The sequence below is a fragment of the Meleagris gallopavo genome, chromosome 10 (assembly GCF_905368555.1).
Source record: "Meleagris gallopavo chromosome 10, MGAL_WU_HG_1.1, whole genome shotgun sequence".
Lineage (NCBI taxonomy): Eukaryota > Metazoa > Chordata > Aves > Galliformes > Phasianidae > Meleagris > Meleagris gallopavo.
In genome coordinates this window covers 27,523,231-27,549,625 of record NC_139413.1, presented here as the reverse complement: position 1 = coordinate 27,549,625, position 26,395 = coordinate 27,523,231, and the positions used below count along the sequence as shown (strand labels likewise).

Here is a 26,395-nt window from a genome sequence, read left to right as displayed (position 1 = left end):
TAAGTTAAATCTCACTCCAAACTCCAGGCCAGCTTCTTTTCTGCAGATTTACCACAGCATAACAAACTCCAATTTCACCCTCTCTATTAATAAGAGCTGGGCTAAGAGCTCTGTGGCACAGACCTCACATTTTTGCATCATTGCTCACATGAAAGCCCATAGCTGATGCACAGCCATAGCAGACAACAATAACCCATTAGCACGGGCGTTGTGCTGGGCCTCCAGAACTCAGTTCTCTGCTTCGTTACCACATACATAAAATCTTGGGCAAACTACCCATTGGTGTCAGACCCAGACAGGGGGACCAGCATGATTTCTGTGGCATCTGAACCAGCAGAAAGCAGTGAAGGCAACTGAGCACACCTTCAATCTTACTGTGGCTCAGCTTCACTTATGTAGTCTGGGAGATAAGAAAAGGTAAAGAGGCAAAGGAGCCTGGAGTTCCCAGATAATGTGTATATTTAGCTACATAAGTACCTCGAAGTAGATAAAATGCAGTACAACACTGGCTGTAACCAATTCATTTACTACCAGACATAAATACAGCACCCTAAATGCAGTGCTACATTCACCCAGAGGTTTCCACTTGATGTTTGCTTGCTCAGGGTTGCCCATGACCACAGCCCCTCCTGGCCCAGGAGCCTCAGCAGTCCCCCTATTAACTCCTGATGCCACAGGAATATCACCAGAAAATCACACAGGAGTAACCAGGGAGAAGATGAGACAGTGCCTAGCAGATAAGTGCGCAGATCAAAGGCACAGCAAAAAGCAGCCTTTCCTGGAAATACTTCATTTCCACAACCAGCAGGCCCGCAGCAGTTAATTTGGCTCTCATACCCTGGCAAAACCACGGAGGTATTACTTGCAGTCAAGTGAAGTAATGCAACAGAACATAACGTGGTTTCTGTCAGCATCAGCCACTCCAACTTCATCTTCACACTGCACAACTGTTTTGCACAAATGTATTTATATTGGCCTCCATGTACAATATCCCACTCAAAGTCTGCCCTGTGGCATCTGCACCAACACGCACAAGGGCTATAAAGGAGCCAGCCCCCAGACCTGTGGGATTTGCCTTCAGTCCTCACTCAGCACTTCCACAGACACCAAAAGCAGCGCTGGTGGCAATGACAGCAAGGAAAGCTGTTCCAGCACTGGGCTAAGCGTGGGTGCAGTGGGCAGCAGCAACAGGGTTGGGCTCAGGATGCTCTGAAGCAGCTCCCTGGTGAATCTACTCTTTCCTCTTTACAGTTTTTGGGATCTTTTTCTATAAAATTTAACTTCTCAGGTCAAAAGAAGCCTCTGTGAAATGCTCAGTCAAACACACAGTTGGCCAAGTCTCACCTGGATGCTGGCCAGTGGTTATGTGTTTTCTTGCTGAAGAGAACTATGCTGACATCCAGCCACATGGAGCCACTGTACAAAAGATCTGTTCTACTAAAAATCCCAGATGTGTTTAACTGGAAAAAAAAAAAAAAAAAAAAACATAAAAATCTTAATCACTGAAAAAGAGGATGGGAGAATCCTGCGGGGTTTGTGGTTTCACAAGCCTTGCAAGCTATTTCTGGGAAGCACAAACCCCATTTGATTTTATGAATCAAATGCCCCTTAAAATTACAGCGCTCTCCTCTCCTCTTTGCCTCCTCTCCTCACTCCGAGTGGTTAAATAAAGAGCAAACAATGCCCTACTTTGCTTGCATACACACACGGCCCTGCGAAGAGTCAGAGGGCAGCCCTGACACCAGATGCACTGTCTCTGCCACACAGCACAGACTGCACATCCCACAGCAGTAATGCTGATGGGATAGGCATTTTTGGCCTTCAACAGCTAAAACACCACATCTTGTGAACTTACAGAACACTACTAAGAGGTGCTGTGCTTTTCTTCCCATGGCTCCACTGCACTAAGGCCAGAAGCCCGTCCTGCCAGGTGCTGCACGTCACCTGCAGGTAGGATCTTTCAAAATGTGCTCACGAAACAACAGATTTTGCACTTTTTTTGCACAACTTCAACACAGAGTTGACATTTTCCTGAACTCTTCCCATTGAACAACATGCCAATGGGTTTTATCTAGTCCATTTTTAGACTGGATTATAAAAAAAGGCATTTCTGTTTTCTCTCCTAATACAGCAGCTCCTGAGCAGAGTACAAGTGAGCTCCCCCTGCTCAACCCCCAGCAACTCACACCCAGGATTCTTCCTGGAACAAGCAAGAGAAGTTCAAGGCAAACACAGAGCATCGCTCCAGGTAGTGGAAACAATACAGACAGAGGAAAAATGCACAATAATAATTGTGGGGAAGAACTGAACGCACAACGATTCTCCAGGCCAAATGATCTCTACTGTTACACAGAATTTTCTCAATGCCTGGAATCTGCTGCGCTCAGCCCTTTCTCTACAGCCCCTGGAGAGACCTGAGGTTGGGATGCACGCTGCCACATCCTTAAAGGACCAAACCTTGACAAAAATGTTTCAAAGCGACACGAAACATCAGAACTTCAATACTAAAGGAAAAAATAAAAGTGCTAAATAAGTAGATTTGGACTTTCACACCAAGAGCCAAGCAGGATCTGAATTACCAGCCGGATGAGGAGCCCCTGGCTGCTGCCTGCTCTGGAGGTGCCCTTGACAGCCCCCACTTCATGGAATCTATTTCAGCCCACAGGGCCGCCCCGCTCCAGGCACACAGCCGGGCTGCGCACAGCAGCGTTCACACTCTGCCTTCAGCTCACTGGGTGCCTGGAATGGGCCCTGTATCTGTAGCACCTTCTGGCAGAACAAAGATAAAATAACAATTTATTTATAAAGCAGGAGTGTGGTTTTGCTAAAGAAAAAAAATAAAGAGAAGCATATTTACGCTGTGTTACTCATATCGAGCAGCAGAGCATGTCAATGGAATGCAGCTCCTCGGCCCTGCAGATAAGGCTTTAAAGCTGACCTTTGCCAAACACCAGAGAGCTGAAGGAAGGACGCTCGGGTCAGTCAGGCTTTGCACTACAGCAATACCTCTGTCCTCGCTCCCCGATGGATGGCGGCGGCACGCTGCTGCTGGAGCTCCTTTCATTTGCTTCGGACCGGTTTGCAAGCAGACGTTTGGCTCTAAGTAACCATAGCAGTGTTTGAGGAAAGCAAAAAGAATAAGGATATAACACATGTGAGAATTAAGATGTTTTCTCGCATTGCCTGTCTTCTTTTCCAGAAGTTATCCATTTAACCTTTTTATTTTTTAAGCTACAGTTGGCCCATCTATTTTTCTGCCAACACGTAAGTGCAGAACTCTGCACCTATAAATTATACGAAGAAAAGTGCTGAGCATATGGATTTTTTTAAAAACATGATCCTCCAATTAAATCCTCAAATGAACAGAACCTTCCTCTCATGGTAGATTAATAAAGACAACATGGGAAAAGCACAGCCAGCGAGGACGACTGCTACTTGCCATCCATTTGGCTGATTGTGAAGAAAGTCATGCTGATAAAGCACAAGCTCTACCGAAGAATGAATCCTGCAGGGAATGGTCTCCAGGCTGTCTTCATATTTAAGACCTATTAGCCTCTAGAATGTCAATAAATATTTTCGGATAAGAAAGCTCATCAGAGCTGTTGAGGATGTTCTGTTCCCCTACGACAAAGAGCACTGCTGCCTTTAATCAGTACCCCTTCAAACACTTCTTTGTGGCACTTCCCTACGTAACGTGGAATCGCTCTGAACACACACACTTCACCAAATTTCCGTTTATTCCATAGCTAATAATTTGTTTGCTAGTTTGCATGAAGAGCATACTACATATGATATTTCAAGATATTTTTTGCGTGGAAAGAACAGCAAACAGCCCTCCTCCTGCATTCCACAACACGCAGTTTCTCTTTGCAGCTCAGCTCAGTCCAGCTGGAACTCGCCAAGCGCTGCTATCCACGAGGCTGTTGCACTCGTGCCACTGGCAGCAGATATGAACCAGGTTCACAACGACCCACTGACATTTTTTCTACTCCGATTTAGTACGAGCTCCGAGTTTATCATTCCTCTGTCATAAGCTTCTTCCTGATTCTCTCATTTCACAGATTAAATCTGGTTGGCTTCTATAGGAATGTAAACGTTCCCCATTCAGTAGAACAGAGATGCCCGCGCACGTTTCTTTGGATATGTTACCCTCCAAAGTTTAGAACAATGCGTCCTCTCATCAGACAGACCCACAACCTTTCAGGGTAATGAAGTGTGATTAAATATCTTTCTTGGTTACAAATTTTAAAGGCACGATTGTAAAGTGGACTACTGCAGAGGAAGTCTCACTTTATTTTCACCTTTTCACATCTTTGCGCTCATAGCCCTGTGTAACAATGGGCAGGACATGCTGAGAGCAAAATGAAAATCCTGGATTGGATCCCTTTAAAGTCAATGTAATGTTTGATACGGAGCATACAGAGGAAAAAAAAAAACAAACAGCAGAAGTAGTTTGTCTTTTCCCTTGTGGATGATGATGTGCAGGCATTACCCTACAGCTCAGTCTGACTCTCCCTGAATTAATGGGAACATTTGCTGTCACTTCCCTACAAATGGGTGAGGCTTTTAGTGAAGAGATAAATTACCAGAAGGAGAAACTGGAAAAAGGTTCCCAAACCAATTTTGTTAAAAAAAAAAAAACAACACAGAAGGCAATCCTCAGCAGCCCAGACAGCAAAATTCCAGCACAGCTCCCTGCCTTCTGTGCTCACACTGCTCTCCTATGGGTTTCTGACAGCTTTGCTTCACCTTACAAATTTTAGAAACTCCAAACTTGGCAGAAGCAGATGCAAAATGCATACCTTCCCAAATCATTACAAACATCTCCCAACTGCTGAAGTGCACAGCAGCCTCCACCTCCCACAGTGCAGCTTTGCTCCCCACAGCACCACATTTACAACGAGGGCTCTGAGTCCCAGCAAAGAGCTCCCCTTCCTAAACAAAACCAGTAACTTCATTGCAGGTACCCTGAAAAGACAAAACCACATTTTATAGCGTTCCATTAGAGGGCATCCTAGCATGTCCTTTTGTGGTCAGATGGTTTCCCTAATTTATACTCTGCAATAGTTTGTGAACGATCTTCTATACAGGCAGTCAGAGATATTCACAGCTTCATCATCAGGGCAGGTGGGTTTTCAGCATTACTTCATATGTGCAAGGTGTGAATAAGCTGGACACACAATCATAACATTACTGACAAAATTCTGAACAGCTGAAGATCAGACTCGAAAATAATGGGAGATTATAAAAGGTGAGCAAGTTCGGTCATGTATCTTGAAATAAGAGACTGATATGTTCTCAAAGCTTACCACTGACAGAAGCTCCAGTGCCAAACTCAAGGTGGCAACTGCTCAGAGCCAGTGGCAGATTATGGATTCCAGGATAGAGGGGAGCTGCTGTGAATACAGCCACTGCTCACACCCACATACCTGATCTTTAAGGAGTTTTATAACTATTTACTAACACACTTACAGATGGACACATCCAGGTTATGACCATCAGTTCCATTAAATTAGTAAAAATCCCCTAGGTAGTAACATCTGCTTAGTCAAATATTATCCATACTGGGCTATGACTGAGAAGGTCGGTTTCACCTCATACAGTGCATTCTGTATGTACACTGAAATCAGTTCAAAGGCTGAAGGCACCAGGGGACCTAAAGGAAATAATACTGGAAAATAAGAAGTCTAGCTTAAGAAATAGGAGTTGACATGATAACATGAAAATTTATCTATGAGACAGATAATTCAGTTACAATAAATTATGATCCTATCTGACTTAAAGTGGAATGTAAAAGTGCTTCTGTCACACAAAATGAAAAATGAACTTCTGACTGCTGAAATGCAAGATTAATGAATCGACTTAAGAGACATGAAACAACTTACGATGATCCTGGACTTGCTGTTGGTGGGGGACCTGGAAAAGTGACAGAAGAAAAACAGTGTGATGAGTTATAGTGAGGTAACAAGCAGGAAGCTTTTCAAAACCTTTTAAAAGATAAAAGTAACAGTCTGTCATGTTGAATGTGGTTTATGTAGTTCAACAGGCAAGTCTCCATTTCTCAATAGCAAAGACAAGACTGTATCCTGTAGCAGTGACTGTCTGCAAAATGCTGTAGATAAGGGTAATAAACAGCTGAGGGACTGATTCTGTAATTCGACTGTGTTTGGGGTCACGACAAAAAAGGTTGCAGCAAACCACAGGAGGCTTGTACAAAAGCATGTTCTCACTATAAGTGGGAGAAAACAGCATCACTTCCCCCTATCAATCTTCATTGTGTTTCAGGGTGTTCATCCTTGGCCTGATTCAGCAGGCGTTGGCTGACAGTGTTTTGCTGGTGGTGCCTTTGGCATTTATAATTTGGCAAATACTGGACTGGCTGAGCTGACTGCAGTTCAGCAGCACAGAGCAAACTGAAGAGTCAGCTGCAGCAGGTTTAAGAGACATTCATATTAATGAGCATTTGCTTTAGAAATTGAGTTGTAAGATTAAATGTTGCTCCAGTCAGCAAACCACAAAAAATATTCTGTGTTTTCTACAGCAGAGTCTATAAAAGTGCCATTTTTTAGATTAAAATATCCTAAATTTCAGATATAAACTAAAGGATAATTACTTTATGAGAAAATCTGATGACCAATTTCTTATTAGAATTTAGAGATTCATGATGAAAGACTCCGGCACACATCGGATACATCATTCCTTCTGTGTCACTATGAGGGCTGCCTGGGGTTCCATGCAAGCATCCTCACCTCGGTGAAGTATTTCACCCTGAGTGGAGATGGATAAGATGCACAAAACCCATCTCATGTCTGGAATCATCCCAGTCATAAGACTGTCTATGAAGGCAATCGCCTCAATATAAGCTTCGAAGAAATGCTTATGTTATCTGAAAGGTATATATATATCACTAGTGGGTCTACACAGAACGTTTTCACCCCATCTCCAATCTTCTCCAAGCTGCAAGCTGAATTTCTCACTTACTAGAAAAAGAGGATGTTACTTGGGCACTTGAGAAAATCACAGCTTTTATCATCTGGTCTGAATCCACCCAGTTGGTGTATCAATGTGCTGCTCAGCGGTCCCTGTTTATGCCCTGGTTCTACTGGGCTTTTGTATACTAAAGACCACCATTACAGCTGGCATGATGAGCATCTCAGCTGAGCAGCAAGCAATCCTGCTGGCTGATACCATTCCATCATAGAATCATATCACAGAATGGTCTGGGTTGAAAAGGACCACAGTGCTCATCTAGCGCCAACCCCCTGCTAAGTGCAGGGTCGCCAACCACCAGACCAGGCTGCCCAGAGCCACATCCAGCCTGGCCTTGAGTGCTTCCAGAGTCATTACCCTTGTTTTCAGTGGTTAAAATAACATATGAGCTGGACTTGAAGATCCCACGGATCCCTTCCAACCTGGGATATCCTACGACTCTAAGAACTTTCTCCAGAGTTACCCGCACTATTTTCCTAAGTAACAACTCAAACAGCTTCAAAGGACACAACGTACCAAATTTGACAAACAGCACACCGGTCGTAGAAACAGTCTTCCTGCCGTTGGTTGCGACGCACTGGAAGTAGCCGGTGTCGGTGGTGTCCAGGTTCCTGATCCTCAGCCGGGAGCCGTAGCTGGTTGCTCGGAAGGAGATGCGCCGGGGCTCCTGGACCACGGGAGCGTCGTTCTTCAGCCAGCGCACGGTGGGCGGAGGATTGCCGGACACCTTACAGTGCAGCTCTGCGGTCTGACCAAGAGTGGTGGTGATGTTGTTCATCGGCTCGTCCAGCGTCAAGAAGTAATCTGTCGTGGAAAAAGAAACGACGTGAGTTAAAAAAATCCAGCTCGGGAGGTGTTATTTGAAAGAGCTCTCGTTCCTGTCTTTGAAAGAGAAATGAAGGAAGTGGCCATCAGGTTTAGCCAAAAATTCTCCTTGTTAATTTGGGTTTCAGGGCCACTGTGAGCTCCACATAGTTTTGCACAGTGAAAAAAGGAACAAATTTTACTATTTTCACTACACTGTAGTCACAGAATCACAGAACAGCCTGGGTTGGAAGGGACCTCAAGGATGATGAATCTCCAACCCCCGTACCACATGCAGGGCCACCAACCTCACCGTTTGGTACCAGCCCAGGCTGCCCAGGGCCCCATCCAACCTGGCCTTGAACACCTCCAGGGATGGACGGGGCATCCACAGCCTCTCTGGGCAGCTGTTCCAGCACCTCACCACTCTCACAGCAAAGAACTTCCCCCCAGCATCCAACCTAAATCTTCCATCCCTCAACTTAAAACCATTTCCCCTTGTCCTGCTGTTATCTACCCTTTCAAAGAGTTGATTCCCCTCCTGTTTGTAGGCTCCCTTTAGGTACTGAAGGCTGCAATGAGGTCACCCCGCAGCCTTCTCTTCTCCAGGCTGAACAAGCCCAGCTCCCTCAGCCTGTCTTTGTAGGGGAGGTGCTCCAGCTCCCTGATCATCCTTGTGGCCCTCCTCTGGACACTCTCCAACAGCTCCCTGTCTTTCGTGTACTGGAGGCTCCAGACCTGGACACAGCACTCATAGTAGTCACACAATAGTCATACTGTTGTTCTCAAAAGCTTCTTTTCCTTTGTACATCCATAGATTTTCTCTACTTTCTCAGCATTCTCCTATATTTGGCTTCATTCAACACAGCAGAAAGATGTAATGCCTCTCCTCTGTTTAATTTTTTTTTCCTTTTCGCTAACCAGTAAATGCAAAAATATCCATTGTAAATTCAGCCGCTTATTTTATTGTTTGTGCCTCACACATCTGCCCTGCTCATGTCTGCATCCACAAAATGTACCAATGTATGAAATAAGCCCTCAGCAACGAGGACCTCAGAGCCATTTTTAATGGAGCTGCAGAGCAGCACAGACAGGAACCACGTTCTGAATGGCTCTGCAAGCACTAAGAACACAGATGAAGGAATGGGGATCGTATCTGTGAGATGAAGGCTTTCTTCTCAGTGCTTCCTCTGGGGAGGGCACTGAAGTTTAATCTGAAATAGGTCTCATGATAGTTGCAAGTATAAGATCAGGAATTCTTTCATTCTGTTAAGACAGAGAATGTTAAATCACGATTTCACAAAATTAATCTCTTCTAATCCATTCATGAGCATTGCCTTCTTCTGTCAAGTGCTATTTCATTCTGCATCGGTCAGGAAGAAGGCCATTTCTAGTTAACTGTACTCAGCATTTAATTAAATCCTTTAGAGGCAGAGAGCGAGATGGATTGGGTTAGGGGAATGGAATACGCGAGCTTTCATCTCGGTGTCACAGGTTCAAACCCAACGTGGTCATTAGTGGGCAGAGCCCATTAGCAGTGCTGGCTGTCTCGGCAGGGCGGCCGGGCAGTGGGAAATCTGGGGCCCTGCTGCTGTGCTCTGCCAGCAGGACTGGGGGGTCGGTGAGGCCCATCAGTCAGTGAATTTGTGCTGCTGGAGCGGCTGCATCCACTGTTACCTGCAGCAGCAAGCCTGCCTGAAATTAGGAGAAAGATCTCCAGCACCCAATAAAAACAGCTTGGCTAAGTACCTTACTCAACTGATCCACTTCCCTAATTACTTCTTTTAATCATGTCTTCACTGGCTACTCCCTTCATTATGTCTTGTGAGTATCAGTATCTCTCCTCTTTGTATTTAATCTCCTTAGTGTGTGAGTTCTTACCCTGGATTTGCAGCACACCCCTGTTCTCCCGAGGTGCTGTTAGGATAAGCGCTATGCACAAAGGAGCTGCCCACACAGCAATCTTTCACTGATCAAGTTTGTCAACACGCAGATATGAAACTGCAAAATCATACTGCTACCTGTGCTCCTATGGACCTGGTTAGCTAAAACCATGTCTGGTGTCAAAGTAGCTGAGTGGTGAAGGCAGACAACGGGCTCAGCATCCCACCTGAGTGCCAGGCTGCTCCTTACCCCTCCAGAGCCACTTCTGCACGACTAAAAACATTTCTGACTTGCACCTTCATCACCTCATTGGGAAGTACCACCTAAATCAACACACGCATTCTTGGGCTCTCCCCACAGTCTGTGCTTAACAAAGTCACACTAATCACGTGGAAGTGGATAACAACACTTAGTGATCCAATACACTTCTACATCACAATCCTTTACATAACTCCTGATTGTGTTTCAAAGATAGAAGTTCAGACACCTTCAGTGCAATACAGACAGAAAACAGAATGGCTTCAGTCCTGTGATGGTCTTGCTGACAATCAACAGTAAATAGAATATTAAAAAATGGAGTGTACAGAAGAAGCAAATAAAGGAATAATAATGATGTTGGGTAGGATACCAAATGCAGAAGGATTTCAAAGTACCAGTGCCAACAGTGAGGCAATGGGGAAGTACGGCCATCACAGCAAGAGCTATGGGGCAGCTTCTCTGCAGGTACCCACAGAAGCAGCCTCTGGTGCCAGGACTTCCCACTCTTCCCCAAGCTTTCTTTGCCTTCTCTGCAAACTGTTACAGGAACTCCACAACAAATAGCACCCTCAAAATTTAGCTTAGCTTAGTCCTTCAATCCATGCAGTTTGCATCCAAACCTTACATCAGCTCAGGCAGCAGACTGTAAAGCACCTGAGATGAGACGTGAGCAGGGAAAGTTCCAGGCAGCTGGAATCTTCGCAAGAAGTTTCTCATGGGTGAAGCATTTCTGTTACTGACAATGAGCTGAAGGTCCAACAGTGCTTCCAAACCATGCCAGGTTTGGGAACCTGAGGAGAACTGGACTACGAGAACGGATGAGTGCCACACACTGCTGCCCTCACCTAGCACAGGGCAGCCAAAGGGAAGCCCAATTCTACTTCCATCCTTCAAATTTAACCCTTACCTACCAAAGCCCATCAAATCCCCAAAGCTACCACCACCATCCTCTCCCTTACAACAACCAACAACAGAATAACTCCTCAGGTTTCTGTCCAGCCGCTCTCTGGTGCCATCAGCTCTAACGCTGTCTACCTTGGGACAAAAGAGGCCAAGAGAATCAGGGGTAGATCCTCCTTCTGGGCTTCAGCGGGGGGTGAGCAGGGCTGCCGCCCCAAGCTGACTCTCTCTGCCCAAAAGAATAATTTGTTAGAAACGTGATGGTTCTTACGCACAAGTTAACGACACTCAAGTGGCAGCAGCCATTGGAAAGTGTGAGTGCAATGCTGGCTCCGAGCAGCGCTGGGTGAATCACCCCGGCTGGGATTTTCAGAAGAGCCGAAGGGAAGCAGACACCCAAAGCCAATCAAAGCTCACACGGGATTTGTGCAACTAAGTCCTTTTAAAAACAGCCTTAAACCTTTTGGCTCGGTTTCTCCAGCTATAAAGTGAGGATAATAATCCCTCTTACATCATGGGGAGGCTGCTATGTACATTAATGAGATAATGCTCGTAAAGCACTTTGAAGGTGAAAAGTGCTACGCTGGGATAAGCGCTCTTGTTATATTTTCAGTTCAATCTCAGGATTTCAAGAACAACAACAGCTGGTCCGTATTTTAGAGCTGCTCTCTATGAGACACATTTTAATTTACAGAAGTACAGGAGAATAGCCTGAATAAGTTCTAAATAAAATTTAGCCCACCTATAATTTAATAATAGTCAATTGACTTTTTTTTTTTTTTTTTAATTTGTAAAAACAATTTACTGCTGGGTCTACCCCCCTGAATGCCAAGTTTCAGCCCACAGACATTTTTTTTTTTAATGGCTGAGTTATAAACCCTTGAAAAATGCTGACAGCCCTTTTACTATAGCAGCACTAGCGGGTGCCCTATAATGAACTTTTAAATGACTTGAGATAATATCTGGAAAGCCAAGCCTGAAATATATTTCTGGTTTTGAGCCGTTGCCAATGCAAACACAACACATCATAAGTCATCTTCATGATTCTAAGCGCATAAATTGGAGACACTGCATATAAAATCCAAATATTAGGTATCCTTCGTGGCCAAACGCTGCGCTGGTTTGATGTTACAGAACAGCAACAGCTGTGCGAGGACGAAATGTAGTGCGTTGCGTGTCTCCAAAGAAGAAAAGTGTGTGTATTTCCACAGCTATGTCTTGACATTGTTAAATAGGAGCCTGCTCAGCCGTAATAAATTCTGAAGTATTCCACCACTTTTAAGTGGAACCCAGGTGGCTTTCAAAATAAAAGCTCATCCTCTCTGGCCAAGGAATGTTAATCTCCTCTGCGACCACATGGTTGCTCTATCTTAAATTACCAAAGACACCTCTCAGAGCAGTAAAAGCCTCCCTGTCCATAGGAGGGTTCTGCTGCACCGTGCGTGCTCCGCGTTTCTGGTTTCACTGAGTGTTTAAGGCACGGTGGGGATGCAGGATTAGTCCCCGAACCATTCGTTTCATGAGAAGAATGATTGTTTCACTTATCCTCTTCTTTGAGCCCTTCTAATCTTTCAAAACGTTCAGGAAAAAGCTCAAATCAAAACCCTCCTTCAGGTCGCTGCAGGCACAAGGGCAGCTTAAACCCATTGCAGCGGGGCACTGGGCACTGCAGTAGGCATGGTGGAGATGAGTTGTCAGATGGACTTGCTGTAGTAGAGATCGTTTCCAACCTTAATCGTTCTATGATTTCCATTTCCTCTGAGCTTGAGATGAGCCACATTAGCCCAGATGACGCTACATGTGGATGCAGCCCACATTCCCATTTATCAGCACCGCCATCCGCTCCGGCAGTGGGAATGTTCCATACAGAATTGCTCTCAAGGGAGAAAGTCTACAACTCCAAGCCCACCCAGAACTTGCAGGATGGGTTTTTCTGTTTGCTTCACGTGTTCAGCTGAGCAGAGTTTTATGCTCTTCCAGTTAAGCTGAAGAAGGAACCAGCAGAATTTCTTACCCAAGTGCGGCCATTGACAGAGCACATATTTCTCAGTTGGAAAAAGGATTAACCATGGCTTGCTTCATCTGCCCGTAACTCACAAAGGAAGAGAACTCCTGGCAGGTCCGATCTGCGGGTCCGATCAACAGCCCCTTGTTATTAAAGGGGGCAAAAGGAAGACTCCCGGCTGGAATTTCACTTATTTCAAATGAATAAAAGTAGAGGAACGGCAGTGGGAGGAAAGGGATACCGCACTCGACCCACGATTTGGCAACCCATATGAAGGATATCAGAGTTAAAGAAGCCCAGACAAACAAGCGGAAATATTCGATGTCAAATCTCCTGGGACAAAAGGAAACACACTCCTGTATTTGCTCACCCCGCTTGTTTTCCTCAGCACTGCGTATGTGCAAGGCTCAACTCAGGATACACACTGCAGCTGTGTGCAGGGCTTTCTCTACCCAGCCATTATTTGAGGCATGAATGCTACCCGAGGATCACACACTGACCTGAAACAGGCCAAAACCTGCTGCCCAAGGCTTTATCAGCTTTCCAACGTCCCCACGCGATGTTTGCGACGTTTGAGATTCTCATAATTAATTGCTGCTTTCCGATCATTAGCAGCTTCAGGACTGCCGAGGGCCATAAGGGTGGGTGGGCTGATGGAGGGAAACAGAGCACAGATCCTTGGGCCTTCCAAAGTTATCAGGGCTGAGCACCTGAATCCCACTGCTCCAGGATGGGGGCTGTACACCTCGCTGCCCTTCACACCTCTGAATTCCTCTTATGAACGTGAGGGCTCACATCTGCCTCTGCTATCCTGAGTTTGCTCCCAGGTTTGAGGACCGCCGCCCCGGTGATAGCTCTGATGCTGTAATCCAGCAAGGGGAAATGAAGCCTTTCTTTACTTAGGAACCAGTTTTATAGCGCAAGTAGGAAGCCTCTAAACTTTATCACAAAAAAAAAGTGATTTGGAATAGGTAAACAAACGTCCACATCCAGCTATAAACCAAACTACTGAAAACCATCAAGGGATTTTGTTGTCACTTTAGAAGCTGCTCGGCAGTAAAGAGCTGCACACAAAAACTCCAGCTATTAAAGGAAGGGTGCACAGAAAGGTATGTGCCCTAAGATTAATGCCGTCGAGTCAAAGAAAAGCTGTTATTTTTGACATTTTGACATAGCATCACTTGAGGATCTGGTTCTTATTAGCCTTTTCTGTGCCTTTTAAAGCTCTATTTTTTTTATAAACCAAAAATGTCAGGAAATTTGGAACAGAAACTTACAATAAAACACGTCCCTTGACCCTCTGATCTATCAATCTTTCAAATAAACAAAGATAGCTGGATGAGCCAGGAAAAGGTTATTATATATGGTTACCTTATGTACAATGGTCAGACATTCGCTGCACACACTGAGGTTACACAAAATCCCACGTAAGCAAAGCATTTCGTGCAAGACTTCTGCCACAAATGCCACGTGTTACCCAGGGTGGTTTCTTTTTCTCGTTTTGTCCCGCGACCTTCAAATTTCACACCCTGTGTTATTTATAAATGAGACATTCAAGAAACACAAATTCTCAAATAGAAACGCGCGCTCCGTCAGTGGAAAAGCAAACAAAAGGAGCTAATGTACTGTGGCTAAAAAAATTTTCAAACAAAGCAGCAGTAATTTACTGCCGTGCTACTAACGGGACCCCACAAATAGAATCCGAACCCTGAGCCCCATCGGGGGAGCCTGATTTACCCAATATCCCCCAGATAATAAAGGAAAATAAAAAGGTAAATTGTGCATGAATGCGAAAGCTGTAATTCTTCCCCTTTCACCACACGTATCAAATTCACGTCCAGTGATTTCAAAAGAAAATCTGGAAATCTCTAAAGGACTGAGGCCGAAGTCAGGAGGCCCCGACCCGCCCGGCTTTGTCCTCGGTTGCTTTTGTTGATGTTTCTTAAGATGCAGTTTGCCTAAGAGTTAAATTCTCCCCAGGCCATCAGAAGGATTTTCTCTATGAAGACTCAAGGCCAGGGCATATCCCTGCCTGGAAGGAATTGTTGAGCCGACATCTTCAGCACGGGTTTGTCAGCACGGATGGCAAGGCTGCCTTCTCCAAAAGTCACTGATGTGCACAGTGCTGTGCAGGGTAGCACTGCAAACACTGCAGCTCTCCATGCCCCGCTTCACCCTGCCCTGGTCATTTTCTGCTCTAGGCTGCTCCACACCATGCCTTGCTACAGGTGATCTTTGTATTGGTGTGTGCCTCGGAATGCATGAAGATAAATTCCAGCTTCACCTCAAACCACCGCCAGTGGATTTGGGACACATTCTGCAAAATCCTGCCTCCTGCTGCCCTCTCCTTGGGGAATGTTTGCTCTCTGCACTGAGGTCCGTGCCGTGCAGAGCTGAGAGCGGCAGGGAGCTGTGAGCTCAGGCTTGGGATGGCAGATGTCTCAAAATGAAAACGGATCCCAAGCCCTGGGATCATTCCAGTGTTTTATACTTGTTTATCAAAGCAGACAGGCCATGAAAAGGGAAAGGAATATATGCAGGATCTGCAGATCTCACAGGGAAAGGTTTTCTTTCAAATCTGATGCAAGGAAAAGTCAACTCTTCCACCACCATTTGGTTCCATCAGGGAACCAAGATCTCATGGTAAACGCAAAACTTTCTTGGACCAAGAGCTGGAGCCTGGCTGACACTGGGGAGGTGATGCATGGGTGCAAAGAAACGGGAAACCAGAGAGTCTTAAGCAGCAGGAAAGCTGAGCCTGTCCCTCACAGCACCGTGCCCCAAACACAGCAGTGCTGTGGGGTCTCCAAGCCAAAGGAGAACTGAGCAGCAACCTGTGGCAGGAGGCTCACATCCTGCCTCCTCCCTCTGGGATGGGCTTTTCCCTCCCACCAGGCCCCCTCTCTTCCCCTGAAGTCCGCTTATTTCTCCTTATATAATTAAATACTTATTTGATCGCGTTTTCATTTCTCTTTTCCCTTGTGGCAGTCCCTCTGCACACCGTGATTTACCAAGTTGGTAAAGAGGAAAACGCTCATAGCTACATTTCTCTTATTTTAACGGCGATTATTTTTTTATTTTTATGCATAGTTTGTTTGTTTTTTTAAGGTTTTGGTGAGAAACCACCTCCTCCCTCCCATCAATCGTTGCTTTCAACAGCTCTTCACGGGTGGCTGCGTCTCTTTTAAATTCATTTCCTGTTAAAAAGAATAAACAGGCAACTGTTTAATGCTGTCGATTTAGCTTATTTAATAGAAATTGAAACCTGAATAGGGCTCAGTTGTAAGATAATCGCTGTAGAACTCTCCGAGGTAGGGAAAGCACCATATTAAGTAATTATTTCAAAACGCAGAATATTGTTTAACGAGCCCACGAGCCGTTCCTCCTTTCCAAACGCCGAAGGCGTGTTCAAGGAAGACATGCTTATTTCCACAAGGCAGCAGATAGAGTTAGAGCCACTTAATGTGGACAGCTGCTTAATTGGGAAATCTGGCTGGAAACCGCTTTCATGTGGTGAACTTAATAGGCTTTAAAATAAGTTTTACTGGGCCGCCCGCATGACCTCATGGCTGACTGCAGCAAAGACAAGTGGATGTTGATGCCTCGAGACGCTTGCTTGCAAAAAGAAATGGAAACAAAGTGCATGCCTCTATCAGCATGTGCTGCAGTGTATTTTGCTTTCCATATGTGAGGGTTTCAAAGACCTTCCTGAGAGATGGCAGCACCCACATGAAAGCCCCTGCTTTTATGGGCAAGACAGGGCATGTGTGTCTCGCTTGGCCTGTGGGCACACAGAGGAACCTGCCCCTCTGACTAAGCTTTTTGGGCAGCAAATGCATTTTAATCACATATGTAAATCCATGTTTAGGTGTGTGAGCTTACAGCTGTCTAAATGCTAATCAGGGCAAGCAAAGGGGCCGGTAATCCCCCAGGAATGCAGGATTCAGCCCAGCCACTGATAATTGCTGCATTCCAGGTGGATTAGAAGTGTGAAACTTCATTTTACCTGTTTCTGACAAAACTCAGCAACAGGTGCCATGAAAGTAACTTGGAAAATGTTCTGATTGTGAACATTGAGGGCAGGCTCAGTGCTGGAGCAGAAGCTACAGGCTTTGGTTTGAGCAATAGGATGGTTCAGTGCCCAAAACTTCACCTCTGCTCACTGCGACATCCAAACCCCGGCTGGTATAGCCTGGCACTTTGGTGATTTTAGTGGTTAGGCAGCAGACACAGAACACAGAGGGTCATTCATGCAGTGCATGCTGCCTGCAAGTACCTTGCTCTGCTCCCGAGCTCGGTCAGTCATTCTAAGGATGGAGAGAGCTCACATGGAGGTATGTCCTGCTGAGAGAGCAGGCCTAGCCAAAGTACCAGTAAAAAATCACCCTGATAATAAGAAAAATTTGACACAAAACTCTAATAAGGAATAATAACAAGGAAGTTACTGGGGGCTATTTTTCAGTTCAGCTCAGATTGGATTTGCTGAAAAGTTACATTACCTCTGGTATCATTTGTGCACCTTTCCCTCTGTCTGGGCTTTGGTTGGAGGCACACACCTTCCCCTGTGACACAGAGCCAACCAACTGCAGGCCCTTTATCAATCGAACCAGTGGGGCTCACCATGGAGAATGAAGAATACATCACCAGCAGTGGTTGGCAAAGAATATTTCTTTCACCTCATCAAGGTATGACCCTCAGTTCAGTGATGAAGGACTACATCCTTGTGGAAAAGCTGCCCTGTAAGTAAATGCTGCCTGGAGAACTGACACATAACTGCTTTCAGTGAAAGAGTTAACCACCAGAACTAGAGATTCCCTTCATATTTAGTACAAAAAACACATTTATGCTTCAACATAAAACTTTATGCACACATGTTCATACAAAGCATTAACAAAACGCAGACTATGAGATTTGGAGAAACAGTCCGTGGCAGAACTCCATGATGGGAAATGTCAGTCTAAATAGTTAATGGTTGACAAAATTATATGCAAATGGAAAGAGACTGTCTGACAAATGGAACAGTTAGGGAGGAGAGCAGCATCCTCCACTGTGAACGGTGCTTTAGAAGGGTTTCAAAGAGCTGACTCAGAAGCTGCAAGCTTGGAATATGGGCTAGAGGAAGCTAAGCAGTTTGGGTTAAAGTGCTGGTGGAGCATACTTTACAAAATGAAGGGGAATAAGAAATATATCTCTTTCTCTCACTATACCCTCTTCAGAGAGCTCAAAATCACACAGAATTACCACTTGCAAATGTATTTTTACCTCCTATTAATTTAAAGCCTTTAAAATTCATAATAAAACACAATGAGACAAAATGACTCTGCCTAATGCTTGTTAACTTTGCTTTCAGAGCCTAAGATCCACCAGACAAAATGTCAAGCAGTTCATAAACCAGCAGAGCTCACATCTTGAAATGCTTTTACCATGTGGAACATTTTACTGGAACAAGAAACGAACACAGCAATCTCCAGGAATCACAGAACTGCACGTAATTAAATGTCAAAGGATCACAAGGCAAACAAGGCTTATCTTAAATGCTCCCTCATCCCTTTGTTTGTTGATTTGGCCGAGTCAAGAAGAATTACTAGGATTTTAAAGTCTGATTTCACACACTTGTACATTTTCTGTCCACTTACCTTTATCTAGCTCACTTGAGATGTTCCATGATGACGTAGGCATGAAATCAACAACCACTGATGAATTTGCTCCTGGAAGAGAAAAACAGAAAAAAAGAATGCTGTTACTACAGCAGTTCTGTATCACAAAGAGTGTAAAAGGCATTTGTACATTTGCTCTCACAGTAGTAAAATTATTTGAAGAAAACCAGTGATTAAAATGCGCCCGATGCTCTGTGTTGGCAGCTGAAACATATGGGCAGCAGAAGCAGCGAAGTGGAAAAAGGCACAGTGCCAGGGCTGGAGCTTGTTTGGCTGTGCTGTCACCGGGAGGCCTTGTGTTAATCAAGCAGCCAAGTTCTGAGATGTGCTTGGCCCACCTTAAAGTCCCTCCCTGGGTTTTTATAGAGGTAGAACGACTGCACCGTGCTGCAGCTAAGAGAAACACAGCGCTCCGAGGCTGCTGAACATGTTATCTACTAACAGTTGTAGAGATTTTAATCCCGTGAACCCATGAGCACAAGAAAAGACACCGTTTATGCACTGAAGTTAACAGGGCTACTTGTATGAGAAACTCTCATGCAACTCATGTAAACGCAGGCCTCAGAGACTGAACATCGGGAGCATCTCCTCACCGCTGCTGTATCTTTTCCCTGGGATTTAACACACATCTATCTGAGATGTGGGAAGGCTGACCCTGTCTCTGGCTGGATCTCCAGCACCAACGCATGCACAGAGATGCTGAGCAGCACCCAGAAGGAGAACGTTGTAAAGGACATTGTAGAGCGTACCGTTTTTATTTTGGCACCATCCCTTAAGTCCAAAGCAACCTCAGTGCAAGGATATCCAAAGATCTCCTGCTTTTATTTGATCAGTGAGCAACTTTCGAGTTCATTAAGAAATCACGAGCAAACTGTAAACACAATGTCATACAAACGCACACGGCAGTTCAGTTCAGATACAGCCACTGCACTTTTTATAAATATCGTCTTTCTTAAAAGCCCACCTGGTAGCACTGCTTATTTAAGGCTCTGTCAAGTATTTCCAATGTAAACACAGAACCTGCAGCCATTATAACTCACCTACGAGCGCAGTCCCCGGCCTGTGCAGATGTGCGGGGCACAGACCCACTGATGGGGACAGATCCTGAGCCCGTGTGCAATGGCACCGCTCCGAAGCTACCCACAGTGCAAGCCAAGACCTTGTCCCACTGTGTCTGTTCCTCTACATTCTTTTTTTTCAATTTGTTTTCTGTATTATTTAATGTCTTTGTGTCATTGTGCAGCACAAGCTTTTCCAAGCTGTTGCCATCTTTCCCACTGCTATGGGTGCAGCAGCAGAGCCAGGCTCCTGCTGTCTGTATTAGCACTGCTGTCACTTCAGATGTCCACACCACTAGCACAAACTCCCCTCCTGCTGTATTGCTTTCAGGACACTTATTCCCCAGACACTTCAGCCTCTTAACTAACTCAAACATTAGGGACTGGGGGCTGAGCAACTTGCCAGGCTGAAGGAAAACAGCTTGGAGCAGAGCTCAGTGGTGATGGTAATCTCTCAGCAGGATGACACCATGGCCAATGGCATCAGGATTTGAAATTTTGGGTATGTGAGAGATGAGCAGTGGGCCAAACATCCAACAGGATGTGGCTGGTGGGACGCTCAATCTCTGCCTTGTGCTCCCATCCCTTCTACCTGAGAATGGAGCAGCTCCAAGAGTGTTTGTATCAAGTTTTTCTTGAACAGCCTTTGGAAGTGTGATGGTAAACCTCCCAGAGCACACAGCCATCGCCTGATCTCCAGGAGGAGCTACACTCCAACACCAAACTCCCTGGGGAGACACGCTCACTTTTCCCCAGGAGGTAAAGCCACCATTTGTGAGATGGCCTTATGCATCACTAAGGCAGTTTTCTAATACTCCTGAATTAAAGCTCTGATTTCAGAGCAAAGTATTTCTATGCTCTCAGTAAACACTGAAAGGAACACACTGAGCAGCCACACAGCATGGGGACATACCATTAATTCTAAGTTAATGCAGAAAACAAAAAGTCACCGAACAAACAAAGAGGGGAGGGGATCAAAGCCTGGAGCTGCTTCCCCCCAGGAGCAGGGCTGCCTCCTGCTGCACCTCGCTCAGCAGCTCTGCCTCCTTCAGCAAAATGCATTCAGAAAACACAGACCAAGTAGGGCTTATTTTCCTTTGCGTTTGTGAAATCAAGATTACTGTGCTCTCAAATGCACCAAAAAACTCCCAGCCCGCTTAGGAAATGCTTCCTGCTTGGAAAGCTCTTGTAGAAAGTGTCTGAATTACATCTTGTAAGGCGATGTTTGATAACCTGAACCATAGCACAGCCCAGCAGCAGCCACAGGAACAGGAAGGGATGGTGTGCAAGGAGCAGCTGAGCCCTGTGCACACCTCCTTACTGCAGGAAGGTTACATGGGCTGTTTCAGCCTTCACCACACTTAAAAGCCCACCAAAGCACTGCTGAGCCTAAAAACGTGTCACTCCCTCATGCATTCTCAGTATCAAGCTGTGGATGGAGAGCATCTCCAGGGGTGCTGAGTGAAGAACCCTGCTGGCAGCCTGTGCCAGTGCCAGCCCACTCCTTCAGGGAATGCATTTTTCCCACTATCCAACCTACCAACATTCAAAAAAAAAAAAAAAGAAAAGAAAAGAAAACCCTTATGTTAATACTGCAATTGGTTATCAAACAAGGAGACGTAGAATTTATGTTTAATTACTAAAAATGCCCTCTTGTGCCCTGCTTTAACGTATGAACAATAAGATGTGGTTTGCAAAAAGCCTGTCGGAGAAAGGTCCATTAATACAAGCGGCAGAGGCCCATCATCCAGGTAAGATTTCATTTTCTGATGAATGAAGAATCTTAATGCACGAAAGTTAAATATCTGTTCAAAACTCTGTCCCAGTGAAGAAATGCTGGTCACAGAATGATAGAATGGCCTGGGTTGCAAAGGCCCACAGTGCTCATCCAGTTCCAACTGCCTGCTACATGCAGGGTCGCCAACCAGCAGACCGGGCTGCCCAGAGCCACATCCAGCCTGGCCTTGAATGCATCCATGGTCTTAAGTTAATGAGAAATCACAACAGTCAATTAAAACCTCTGTGAAAAGCCAAGCAAAGTGTATTCAAATCTCCTCCCCACAGAGAAGTTGGCTAACATCTGACTTTATTACCATATTGCACAAGTGCCGAGCGAATTTCACACAAGTCAGTCATTTGAAAGCCTTTGTGATTAAATAAACTTCAATAAGGTTTACAGAAAGCTGCCCAGGAAGAAGAACTGCAGAGCCTGTCCTTATCACAGGCACACACCGCTGCCTCATTTTCTCACCATGAGCAGCCATCATTCAGGGGCTGTGTCTGCACCACAGGGCTGCAGCCTTTCCAGCCTCATCTGCTGCCCCACAAAGAAAGGAGACAATCCAGGCACTGCGTCCGGGCTAATTAATATCTCTACACCATGCATTTGTAACATGAAGGAAAGAGAGCAAAAGTCAAAACAGGAAGAAGGCAGATAGCTAAGATGACACCAAACCCAGAAATGATTGAAGATTTTAATGGGAAATAAATCTGCTATAGAGAAACAAAGCAGAGAGCGAATTAAGTCTGCAAATGTGGATGTTTTGCTTGCAAGGCAGCAGGAGCAATGTACGAGGGCTGCATGTTTGCACTGCTTGCTTTCCTCCTGGTCGCACAGAACGAATCCCAGGCCTTGTAGCAACCCATCTTTTTGAGGCAGAAGATATGTCTACTTAAAGCAAACACAAACAAAAATGAAAATATTTTCGTAATGGGCAACTCCTGTTGTGTGTCAAACCTGCGGGTCCTTCTACACCCTCACTGCATACCCTAAAGAAAGTCTGGATTAGCATTTTTCTTCTATGAATGCGACTGCAATATCTGCAACCCACATCTCACTGTGGGATACCCAAAATAGCAAAAAGAACATGGAGGTATTTAAAGTAGCCAAGGAGCTACGAATCGGAGCAATAAAATAAACCATGCAAAATTAAACTAAATAAAAATGAAGTTTTCCAGTTGCAAATCTCTTCTTGAAGCTGCTTAGAAACCCTGTGCTGAGTGAGATTTGTTATCCTCTGAAGGAATTTGCCTAAGGAAGTGATAAAACCCAGATTGCACAAGACACTAAGAACAAGATCGGGCAAGGCATTCCCACACATACCAATGGAAGCTGTCCCATGCCAACGGGAAGGTCAGCACTCATTTGGGCACCACTATTTGGCCAAGTCATTGGTAAATGTTACAGCAGCAGCAGCAGATCTACTAGCAACATTAATGCTCCTTAAAAAGCTGAATTAAAATCTTCAGAAAATAGTCTCCTTTAGCTGTATTACTTGAAAGTAGTATTGAGATAACAGGAATCGTAGATAAGACGATACAGAATGAGAGTGAACCCTAATTATACCAAGTGTTCGGAATTTTTTGCTTTTCTGCACATTCCACATCTACACTTCATCTTTCCCTTTGTCTGGTTCCTATCTGACCCGTTCCAACATCTCCCCACAAAGATGCCCTGAGGCTGTTCTCTTAGCCCTATCTCCACCATCTTTTTCCTGCAGCTCTCACTGTTTCACTGCTCCTCTCGAAGCTCCCCACACGTTTTCATTTCACCTCCCAAGACATTGCATTTTGCAATCCGCCCATCACCAACCCATCCACAGCCCACCCTGGAGGTGCTGAAGGAAATCTAGACATACCTGCTGCAGACTGTAATGGATACGACCCATTATACACTAATTTTCTTGTCTGTTTAATTGGCACCATCCTGAAATTTCCATAATGTAGACCTCAAATGCTGCTCATATCTTTAATGTAAGAGAGGATTCTATTTCCACGACATCAGCGTCTCTGCGTGTCAGTGGACATGTCTGCATTACACAATTCTTGCTGTTCAAAAGGAGGCAAGAATCACCCAAATCTCCCAGTCAGCGGGATGAGGCAGAACTGCAATGAAGAGGGGAAATTGTTGAGAGCTTTTCTGCCCTTCAGATAGGCCAAGTGTCTCTCAAGGTGAACTGACTGCCCTTATGCTTCCTTTAACAATATGTCACAGAATCACAGAACGGCCTGGGTTGCAAAGGCCCACAATGCTCATCCAGTTCCAACCCCCTGCTGTGTGCAGGTCACCAACCAGCAGCACAGGCTGCCCAGAGCCACATCCAGCCTGGCCTTGAATGCCTGCAGGGATGGGGCATCCACAGCCTCCTTGGGCAACCTGTTCCAGTGCCTCACCACCCTGCGTGAAAAACTTCCTCCTTAATATCTAACCTAAACCTCCCCTGTCTCAGTTTAAAACCATTCCCCCTTGTCCTATCACTATCCATCCTCGTAAACAGCTGTTCCTCTTCTGTTGATTCATTACAAATAAAGGGATTTCTGAATATGATCATCTGTATAAAATACCTGCCTATCCTGTGTCGGCAGTGAGCACAGTTCATAGGAAAAATCTATTCCTGCTGAAAGACTTGGCCTTGCACGCTTGGGGGAACTGCCCACCTTCACACATCCTGGAAGAGAGCAACCTAGGCATTAGATGCAATAAAAACTGCACAACAGCCCTTAACTAGAGATCTGTTTGGTAAGCAAGATGAAATGTTGCACAACAGCATTTCTCCTTCAAATGCTTCACTTTAAGTCATTAGCCTGCTTACTCTAAGGCTGGAAAAGCAAATGCCAAGCTGGTTCTGCCAAGCCCTTACACAGGCAGATGCAAGGCAATTGCTGCAGTTTGCAACTGATCTTTCTGTCAGACACCACACCTTCTGCTGGCAAAGGACCCACGAGAGCTCCTCAGGCTGTTCCATGCAGGCAGGGCAGAGCTGGTACCGCATGATGCTAACAGCTGTCAAATGGTTAATGCTGTTCTCACTCCTATGATGTAGACTCCGAGGCATAGCTATGTTATTTATCTGTAATACATCATTATTGGTAGCCTGGGGGAGGTTAATAATTGGCATTAGATAGGGAAACCTTCAACACCGATTCGAGCTCTGTGGATTTCACGTATCCAACGCATTAATTTTCAGCTTCAAAAGCGAGAAGTGCGACAGGATGATCTGATTTAGTGCAGGACTGGAAGCTGTTAGGAACCTCATTTATATCACAGCCTACTCCATCTATCAGAACACCCCAACACCGCCCCAGGCACTCTCTTTAGCACGTAGGCGATGAGCAGCCTTTCTACCTGGGAGCCTCTGCGTGCCTCAGGCTCCTGCAGGTTTGTGATAAATGGAAGGATTAGCCCACTCCTGATGCACAGTCAGAGGGGAACACGGAGCCCTGTGTGGGACTGCAGGCAGGAAGCCAAGCACACTGCATGCACTTGACACCTCTGCCCTATGTTTTCTTGCAGACCCGCTCTCTTTGATGAGGATACGCCAGGAAAGCTTCGGGCTCAAAGGCGGGCAGCCGCTGGGGTTTCCTGCACTTAACAGAATACCCAAAACACCCACCCTAAAGCCTGCTGGGAAGACTGAAGCTCCATCTCAAACCCATCATTCTCAGCATTTGTTCTGGAAAACCAATAGGCGATACCATCAGAAGACCACACTGCTGAGTACTGCACAGTACCCCATTGGGTACTGCAGGTATTCCTGCAAACCAGAGACATGCCTTCCAACACGGTGGCAGCTTGCTGATGACCGACACAAGCCAGGGCTGACCGCGGTATTTTTGGTAACTTGGAGTTTGGCTGAGGTCGTCTCAGATTAAAACTGTTTTCTTCCAAGAGATCAGAGTTGTCTCTTGGAAGAAGAGGTTTTTAAGAAGCCTCTTTTATACGCTAATACTTTAATCCTGCATTTCTAATTACTGAACTACAACTCCTTTTCACTGCCGCTATTAATTACAGATTATCATTAATGTTACACGGATTTAAAAGTCACTGTGGAATCTGGGCGCACTTTACGTTGCTTAAATTGGGTCGTTAACAGTTCCACTTAAGAAGAGCAAAACACTGCACCCTGGAGCGACCCACAGCTTTAAAGACAGGGAACAAAATAAAGAAATGGCCGCTTGGCCGAGGGCCAGCAGCTCACAGCTCACAGTTGAGCCTTTGTGCTCAGCCCTGAAGGAAGGTGATGCCATGGCACCTCCACACGTCCCCCAGACATGAGGGTCAGGCACCCACAGCAGGGGTGCCACAGGTGGGCTGGGTGCTGGCCTGGTGCATGGGCTCTGCCTCTGCTGCCAAGGAGTGGGGCAAACCTGCTTAACAGGAAGGCGGGGCTTCTAGCTTCATGAGGAGCTTTAGGGCTGCCAAGGGGAGCTGTAGGGCCACCATGAAGAGCTGTAAGGCCATGAGGGAACTGTAGGGCCGCCATGAGGAGCTGTAGGGCCATGAGGGAACTGTACGGCCTCCATGAGGAGCTGTAGGGCCATGAGGGAACTGTAGGGCCGCCATGAGGGGCTGTAGGCTGCCATGAGGGAATTGTAGGGCCGCCATGAGGGGCTGTAGGCTGCCATGAGGCCTCCCTCTCAGCCTCCTCTTCTCTGGGCCGAACAAACCAAAGGATCTCAACAGCTCCTTGCAGCAGGAGGCTCCCACAAATCCCAGATGAACTCATGACTGCGTGCTCCAACCACCCGGACCACCCCCACAGGATGCTTATTTTACTGAAGGCATCAGTGCCGCACACAAGCAATTTGGGTCCTGTCCCCTTACTGGCACAACCAGCACACGGGTTTCCATTTCTCAAAAACGTATCGTAAAAAGCAGCAAGACCAAGCAGTGCCCAAAAGCTCACGGTGGGGACAGACGTGTTTGCAGACGAAGGATGAAGTGCCTGGACAGGGCTTTGCTCTGCACCTGCTTGCTTGTCCCTGGCTTCCATCAGTGCCACTGCACTAAATCCATCTGCAAAAGCTTTAAAGAAGGCAAAGCCAGCCAAGAACAGGGA

The 26,395-nt window shown here is 45.8% G+C and overlaps 1 protein-coding gene across 2 annotated transcripts in view; it reads right to left on the bottom strand.

Annotated features, from left to right (window-relative positions):
* Positions 1–26,395, bottom strand: part of ROR1 (ROR family WNT receptor 1) — a 134,832-nt gene that overhangs the window by 25,423 nt on the left and 83,014 nt on the right. The window contains exons 2-5 of one of the 2 annotated variants that reach the window (XM_085231555.1): positions 18,478–18,549; positions 7,507–7,794; positions 5,886–5,916; positions 3,007–3,099 (exon numbers count right to left, since the gene is read on the bottom strand). In XM_085231555.1, the coding sequence (XP_085087681.1) occupies positions 3,007–3,099; positions 5,886–5,916; positions 7,507–7,794; positions 18,478–18,549 (484 nt within the window). The remainder of the gene's footprint in view (positions 1–3,006; positions 3,100–5,885; positions 5,917–7,506; positions 7,795–18,477; positions 18,550–26,395) is intronic. The other variant, XM_085231556.1, reaches the window with a different exon arrangement.